Here is a 7595-nt window from a genome sequence, read left to right as displayed (position 1 = left end):
CTGCGGTCGCGGCAAAGCACCACGGAGCAGCGTGTTTTCATCGTTATTTCGCTTTTCCGCGGCGGGGCCGTGCCCGGCAGCGGGGCGGGCTCGGCGGAACCGCGGCGGCGCGGAACGCAGCGCCGAGGAGCGGGGGCGCGGCGGGGCCCGGTTTGGCGGCGCACAGCGGGGCCGCCCCCTCCCCGTTCGCGCTCGTTCGCGCCCCATCCGTCCCGCAAAGCGCTCCGCCGGCCGTCGCCGTGGCAACGCGGCCTGGCCCCGGGGCCTGGCGCCGCCATGCTGCTGTGGAGGCGAGCGCTGCGGGCCGCCGGGCTCCTCCGCTCGGCCGCCGCCGCCCCCCGCCCCGGGGCCGCCCGCCGAGCGCGCTGCGGGCCGGGCGAGCGGCCGGTGGGGCGCGGGGCCGCGCTGCCCGCCGGGCCGGACCTGCGGCACTTCCTGAGAGGGGCCGCCGCCGGGGAGCCGCGGCCCGGGCCGCAGCCAGGCTCTGCCCCCGGGACCGGGAAAGGTCTGTGGTGCCGCCGCCCCTCCGCGGGCGCTGCCGACCCCTGCGCGGCGGCCCTGGGGCCGTGGCGGGGCCGCGCCCGGGGGCCGTGGCGTTGCTGCCAGGCGTTGCTGCTTCCCCTTGCAGCCCAAGCGGGGGAGACGAGTTGTTTGGGTGCTTTCGGGGCCCAGAAGGCCATTTTGAGGCTGGAAGAAGTCCAGCTCGTTGGCCACGTCCCGCTGGTGTGTCTGCCCGCGCCATGGGGATGCTTGGGGAGCGGATTGCTCTGGCACCTCGCCGCAGTCCACGTGCTGGCTGTCAGCCGGGGCTGTCGTAGAGCTTTCAGGCGGTAATGCCCTGGGGAGGGGGTTTTCACTGCACTAAATGTTATATCTCAGTAATAACACAGCTTCTGCTTCTCTGCAAGCCGTAGCCCAGCCCTGTCGTGTTGGAGTGATGTGCTCTGAGGCACTCGGGTTTCCTAGTGCCACTAGCAGAGTCTGTCTTTATTTTTGGTCTGTCCTCTCTGCATAGGCTGCAAGCGAAGGTAGCTTTTGTGCTGCTTGCCTGAGTCTCTCCAGCGGTGGGACTGAAGGTTCCTTCCTATGGAAGAGGTCATAGAAACAGATTGTAGATGAGAGCACCGAGGCAGGCTTCTGCATCGCACCGCCTTTGTTGCAGTGTACCTGGAGACATATGGCTGCCAGATGAACGTCAATGACACGGAGATCGCCTGGGCCATCCTGCAGAAGAATGGCTACGCGAGGACGAAGGACCTGGGTGAGGTAAGGCACCGCGGAGCTCTCCTGTAGCGCAGGTCTGCAAGGGCATCGTGCCGCTGCTGTGCCTGCGAGTCCCAGGTTTGTCTGGAGTGCAGTCCTGCAGGATGCTGTCATTTTTGCAGTCTAAGTTCTGCGCAGTAAGGGAAGCTACTTGACAAGCGTGCTAGAAAACTGTGGGTTATTTTTTTTCTTTAAACCGCTGGGTTTCCTCTCAGTTGGAGAGCGATTGGACACAGCGGGATGCTCCTGACTCATCCTTGGCTGAGTTTACTTCTGCCATTCAGTGAAAGACTCTGCTTGTCATCTGTTGGTTTCTTGCACCTTTGTTTGTTGAAACCCACTGTGTGCTTGGGCAGATCTTTTTCACTGAGTTAAGTGAGTTTTATAGTCTGCCTCTTCAGGTTACCCGTGCAGGGCATGAGTACTTATTGTTTGGCTTTTACAAATTCTTCTTCCTTTTTTGTTGTTTTCAATTTAGGCAGACGTGATTCTCCTTGTCACCTGTTCGGTGAGGTAAGGAAACTTTTGTCACTGCTGGTTTTGGACAGTTTTTAAGGAATTACCATTTGAAAAACAAGGCAATAAATGTGTGCGGAAAAGAGCATACAGATGTGACACTGCCCGTTTAGTTGAGGGCAGAGCTAGCTGATGCTACAATGTATAGCGTTAATTGTGCTATGAATTGCTTTTCTATATAGCGAGAAGAAGCTCTTCGGTAGCGTAAGCTCTGTGTATGTGTCGTGGGCCGGTAAAGACCCGCACAGATTTGTGCTTTAACGATTTTTAATTTTTGGTTTTTTATTCTGTCTTCTCTTGAACTGCCTCTCTAGTACAGAGTCTGTACTTCAAAAATTTGGGAAATAAGTTTAGGGGCAATTTGGGATATAAATATATAGGGAACTTTGCTTGTTTTTTCTGAACGTAGAAGATATCAAATGCGCATTGTCACTTGCAAGGTAGCTCCTGTTGGCTGGCTAAGGCAGACTTTCCCAGTAAGCGCTTAGTCCCTAAGTTGTTTCTGCAGTGCAGATGCTCCCAAGCAAGCAAAAAGATAGTAGATAAGATAGAGTCAAGACATAATCCACAGATCACAAACGGCAAAGTGCCATCACATCCGTCAGGCGGATGATCCCCTGTCTTTAGTTGAGTTCTCCTCTCAAAGCACTTGGGCTGTTTGACGTTGGGGGACTGTTAAAGTGCAACAATCAGAATAACCACCGTTTTCTTGGCTTCCCAGGGAGAAGGCAGAGCAGGCTATCTGGAATCGCTTGCGGCACCTCAAGGCGCTGAAAGCCCGGCGGCAGCAGGCTCGCTTACCTCTCCGCATCGGGATTCTAGGTACCTGGTGGGACGCGCAGCAGTGGGTAGCGCACGCTGTTGTGCCACATCCCATCGTGCTGCGTTTCATCTTCCCCTCTGGCAGCAGCAAGCCTTTTCTGCAGGGTGAAAGCAGCTAGCGAGGGGGTGCGGAGGTGTAATGGCGGGTGGGCACTTCCTCACAAGGACCCTTCTCCTTTGGCGGCAGGATGCATGGCCGAGAGGCTTAAGGAGGAGATTCTGCACAAGGAGAAGCTAGTCGATATCGTGGCAGGCCCTGATGCGTATCGTGACCTTCCCCGGCTGCTGGCCGTGGCAGAGTCTGGCCAGCAAGCTGCTAATGTCCTGCTATCGCTAGATGAGACTTATGCAGATATTCTGCCTGTCCAGACTAGCACAGGTGGCATGACGGCGTTTGTGTAAGTACCGTTTTTTCCTGTGCATGTTTCTGTGGTTCTGGTTTGGAAATACTGCTGTGCAGAACAGACATGTCGGTGACAGCAGCTACCCAAGAGATGCAATGCCTGGTTGCACTCGCTCCTGGCAGCCCAGAGGCAGGAGTCTACCAGACTGTGTGTTTGCTGCTGCTTCGCTGTCTGAGCCCTGGAGAGACTGCTGCGTGCTCTGGCTGTCTGCGGGCTTCTCTTGCTCTCCTTTGAGAATGTCGATTGTCTAAGCCTGGTGTTGCACCGAGTGATTTCTGTCCCACTGACGTCTGTGCCTTTCTAAAGTCTGTGCCTCTCTCATCTCCTGCCTTCTGCTATGTCCTGCCCTAAGTTCTCCTACGTAATTCTTCCAATCCTCCATGCATTGTAACTTCTGTTGGTTTTGTTTTGATTTGTCCAGTTTGGACAATAAGATTCCCAAACATGAAATCAAGCTCCGCTCAGTGTGTCAGCTCTGGCTGGAGCAGTGTGTAAGGGGAAGCTGCAGAGCTGCGGTCGGAGCTGGTGCTGTGTGTGCTGCAGGCCAAGGGAGCTGGCTGAAGGCAGCAGTGCTGGGCCAGGTCAAAGCAGGGCAGGATTCTTCCAGAGCGATCGTAGTATGACCTGTACTTTACCTCCGGGCAGGTCTATCATGCGGGGCTGTGACAACATGTGCAGCTATTGCATCGTGCCCTTCACCCGTGGCCGTGAGAGGAGCCGCCCCATCGCGTCCATCCTGCAGGAAGTGAGGATGCTTTCGGATCAGGTGAGGCAGAGCCTCCTTCCCACCTGTCCCAAACCGTGGGAGGAAGGATGGTGCTCAGTGAAAGTGTTTTTGGTGATACCTTTGAGCAATGGCACCACCGTTATCTGTGGAGATGAGGTTACGGCAGGGTTCCACCAGTGGCTTTTTGATTCCCCTTGTAATACTCTGAGACAGATAAGGAAGGGAGGGCTTCCCTTGGAGACTCCTCCCTGAAGTAAGAGTAAAACTGTGGCTGCCCTTGCAGCTTAGCCATCCTGACCGGGTTATATTTTTTCCTCTCTGTTTATTTTTGTAGGGAGTGAAAGAAGTGACCCTTTTGGGTCAGAACGTCAACAGCTTTCGAGACACGTCTGAGGTGCAGTTTCAATCAGCTGCAGCCCCAGTCCTCAGTCGTGGCTTTAGCACAGTCTACAAAGCTAAACCAGGAGGCTTGCGCTTTGCACATCTTCTAGACCAGGTTTCTAGAATTGATCCAGAAATGAGGATCCGTTTCACCTCTCCACACCCCAAGGATTTTCCTGATGAGGCAAGTGTAAAATAAACACCTGGACCTCGGCTTGCAGGCAGGCAGGCAGCTCCGAACTGCTAGATGTAGGCTGTGCTTCCTTTCCAAAGGGAACGCGGGATCACAGAATGGGAACAGCAGCTCCTGGGAGGGGGAGTGTTTGTGCTAAAGCTGGCAGGTTTGCAGTTTGCTGGCTGTTACCCAGGGAAGACTGTTCCCCTTGGCATCCTGGTAGAGTTGATCTGTCTGTGATGTCGTCTCCTGATTGCCCATCGCAGGTCCTGCAGCTTATCCAGGAGCGACACAACATCTGCAAACAGCTTCACCTCCCAGCCCAGAGTGGAAGCACGCGAGTGCTGGAGGCCATGCGACGAGGGTGAGCGATCGCCACGGGGAGTCCTGTGCCCTACCCTCTGATTTAGGGGGCTGGGTTCTCCTCATCGATGCTGTGGTTTTCTGATTAGCAAATCCATGTGTTGTTCATTGCAGATACACAAGGGAAGCATATTTAGAGCTTGTACACCACGTGCGTGAGTGCATTCCAGGTAGGGGCTCCCTTTAGCTTCGTCTGAGGTCAGCACAGCTGTATCTTACTGTTCTTTCTTGAGTGAAGTGTTCGTCTCTTCCTTGAGGGACGTGTAAAGCTGCGTCTCTGTTACAGGAGTGAGCTTGAGCAGCGATTTCATTGCTGGCTTCTGTGGAGAGATGGAAGAAGATCACCAGCAGACTGTGTCCTTGCTGCGGGAAGTCCGCTACAACATAGGATTCCTGTTTGCCTACAGCATGAGACAGGTGAGTGCAGAACCTGATGGAGAAGACTCTTATCTCTGGGTATCTCACCTAATTCCTGAGTGCTGATTCTCACAAGAAGACACTTAAAAAAAAAAAAAAAAAAAAAAAGCTATTGAAAAGAATACCTAAAGACATGGTATGTTGGTAGATTTTTTTGCTTGCATGCAGCGCTTCTGGGGTATGTGGTTCTGCAGGGGCCACCTTTGTGCCTGAAAGGCTTCCAGCTCCCTTGCGTGAGCGCCAGGGTTGAGTACTGACTGGGTGACCTGGTTCGGCAGGTGCTCCAGAGTCATTGCAATGAAGCAGCTGTGTCTGCGGAGACCTGGCTGCAGGTACATTTGTCTTTGCTGATGAGAAATTGTGTTGACGTAGCTGGGCTCCAGCCCAGCTACAGAGGCTCTGTCCATCGAGTCTGGAGAGAAATGGTGAATTTTCAGAAGGTATTTTCATGAGAAGAGTGGATAGGAGACAAGTCTCCATTAGAATGCTCTCCAAAGTGTAAGATGCTGACAGGGAAGAGGACGGGAGGTTGGGAAGCATAAGGAAGCAAAGGAGTTCAGATCACCTTTCAGCACATGGAACTAGGAGTAGTAGAATCCATTGCCTGTCCTTGTGGACAGACGGGCAATAGACACATCTCGCATAGGAGCTGCAGAACTGCTTCACACAGCCGCCGATACTCAGCGCCCTACATCAAACCTTCTACCATAAAGGTGGTGCAGAAAGAATGTGAGGAACTCAAGGATGTTGCTGGTGCTGAAAATGTTACTTGAGATTGTAAAAACAAACTGTAATGTGTGGAGAGGTGTTGCTTGAAGAGCAGCCAAGCTGGCTGGGGTCAGACAGGGTTCTGATCTCGGGCTGCCTGGTTACCGAGGAGCCGTGCTTGCTTTGTCTGTTTGCAGAAAACCCGGGCATATCACCGGCTGCAAGACGATGTGCCTGCAGACATAAAAAAGAGGCGGCTGGAGGAGCTCATCACTGTCTTTCGAGAGGAGGCTGCAAGGGCAAACGAGGCGATGGTGGGCCAGTCTCAGCTGGTGCTGGTGGAGGGGGTGAGCGTGCCTGGAACAGAGCTGTCCTCCCCTCTTGCTGGCCAAGAGGCTCTTAGGCTGTACACAGCAGTCATCGCCTCTGCCTTCCCTTCTCACTTTCCCCACGCAATCCTAGGACTCCAAGACCATGTCTGCACACTGAAGCAGACAGCCTGATTTTTCCAGAGCACTGAGCTGAGCGCAGGGGAATGGGATGGGTTAGAGACGTGTCTCTGGCCAAGCACTGAGTTAGTGCAGGCTTTGAAATGTTGGCTTTGGGGTGTGGGTGTCACCCAGCAGCTCTGGCTATAGGACTTCGTTACACGGCGTGCTTAACGGTGTGGAATGTGGATTTTAATACTGGCGATAGTGCTCAATTAATTCCTGAGGCAATAAAGCTCAGCAGTGAATCAGAGCTATTGCCATGCAGGTGATGTTCCCTGTCCTCCTTTCAGCCCAGCAAGCGCTCTGTCTCGGAGCTGTGTGGGAGGAATGACGGCAACATCAAGGTGATCTTCCCTGATGCCGAGATAGAGGATGCTGCGGGCTGCAAGGCTCTGGTCAGAGCCCAGCCAGGGGACTACGTGGTGGTGAAGGTGACCTTGTCTGCAGTACTGGTTTCCTTGGGCTCTTTTTCTGGCACAGTGCTGTTCTCCAGAGCAGCTGCTGCCAAGAAAGCCCAAAATTAGAACGGATCCTCCTCAGCCTTTCTGTTCCTGAGGATGGTTTGCTGTTTCTTTCAGGTGACCTCTGCCAGCTCTCAGACCTTGAGGGGAGTTCTGCTCTGCCGTACCACCCTCTCCCGCTCTGCAGCTTGTCCTTGAGGTACCCCTGCTGCCAGCGGAGAAAAGCAGCACATTTTCTTCAGGGAGAAACAAGGAAGTTTGGTCAGGTGGAGATGGGGTAGAAACAGGGAGATATATATATATATTTTTTTTATATACATATATATATAAAAATAATAATAATAAAAGATTATATGTATATTTCAGTTTCGACAACAGCCTACCCCCCACAGATCTGTGCAAGTCTGTAGGCAAAAGGGATGGAAGCTGTGTATGGACTTGCCAAACCCCAGTGCTCTGTGGTCCTGTATTTCCACTTGCTGTCAGGCGTGGCCCAGCCTTGCGGTGCTGCAGGTCTGTGCTCTGGCTTGGATCACGTCCTCTAATGCAGCCCAGCCTGAGAAATTTATGGCTGCAGAGCAGGTCATTGCTACTAGCTCAGTTGAATTTAGGAGCTGCAAAAACTGGTAGTGCCTAGAAAACACAGCTCCAGTAACTGCTAGAGAACGGCAGGAGTACTGCCAAAGGGACAGCGAACTCAAAGAACGGGAGAAGATTGTGGCGAATTCCTTCCAAATATTGGTAACTTCCCTATTTGCAAAATGCTTGGGAAGGGGAAGCAAGAACCTGCACCGTGCCTGCGTGATGGAATATGGCACCGAGCTGGGGAATATAAAATGGTGTTTAACGTGCACGAGCGATGCTTAA

General features: G+C 53.5%; 1 protein-coding gene across 1 annotated transcript; it reads left to right on the top strand.

The window, feature by feature from the left end:
- Nucleotides 1–8: 8 nt before the first annotated feature.
- CDK5RAP1 (CDK5RAP1 mitochondrial tRNA methylthiotransferase) lies at nt 9–6791 on the top strand. The gene is made up of 12 exons (XM_087750332.1): nt 9–505; nt 1163–1266; nt 1742–1776; nt 2501–2601; nt 2789–2999; nt 3651–3771; nt 4067–4297; nt 4555–4652; nt 4766–4821; nt 4938–5068; nt 5974–6123; nt 6558–6791. Exons 1-12 carry the CDS (start codon nt 277–279, stop codon nt 6789–6791), a joined length of 1701 nt encoding a protein of 566 aa, XP_087606458.1. The 5' UTR covers nt 9–276.
- Nucleotides 6792–7595: the final 804 nt, after the last annotated feature.

The sequence above is a fragment of the Nipponia nippon genome, unplaced genomic scaffold, assembly GCF_047370975.1.
Source record: "Nipponia nippon isolate SJK-2023a ecotype South Korea unplaced genomic scaffold, ASM4737097v1 scaffold_13, whole genome shotgun sequence".
NCBI lineage: Eukaryota > Metazoa > Chordata > Aves > Pelecaniformes > Threskiornithidae > Nipponia > Nipponia nippon.
This window is presented reverse-complemented; position numbering and strand designations above follow the sequence as displayed.

Coding starts and splice junctions, on each gene's coding strand:
- CDK5RAP1 (XM_087750332.1), top strand. CDS start 277: ATGCTGCTGTGGAGGCGAGCGCTGCGGGCCGCCGGGCTCCTCCGCTCG. Junction 3,772..4,066: donor TGAGGATGCTTTCGGATCAG/GTGAGGCAGAGC, acceptor TTATTTTTGTAG/GGAGTGAAAGAAGTGACCCT. Junction 5,069..5,973: donor TTGCCTACAGCATGAGACAG/GTGAGTGCAGAA, acceptor GTCTGTTTGCAG/AAAACCCGGGCATATCACCG.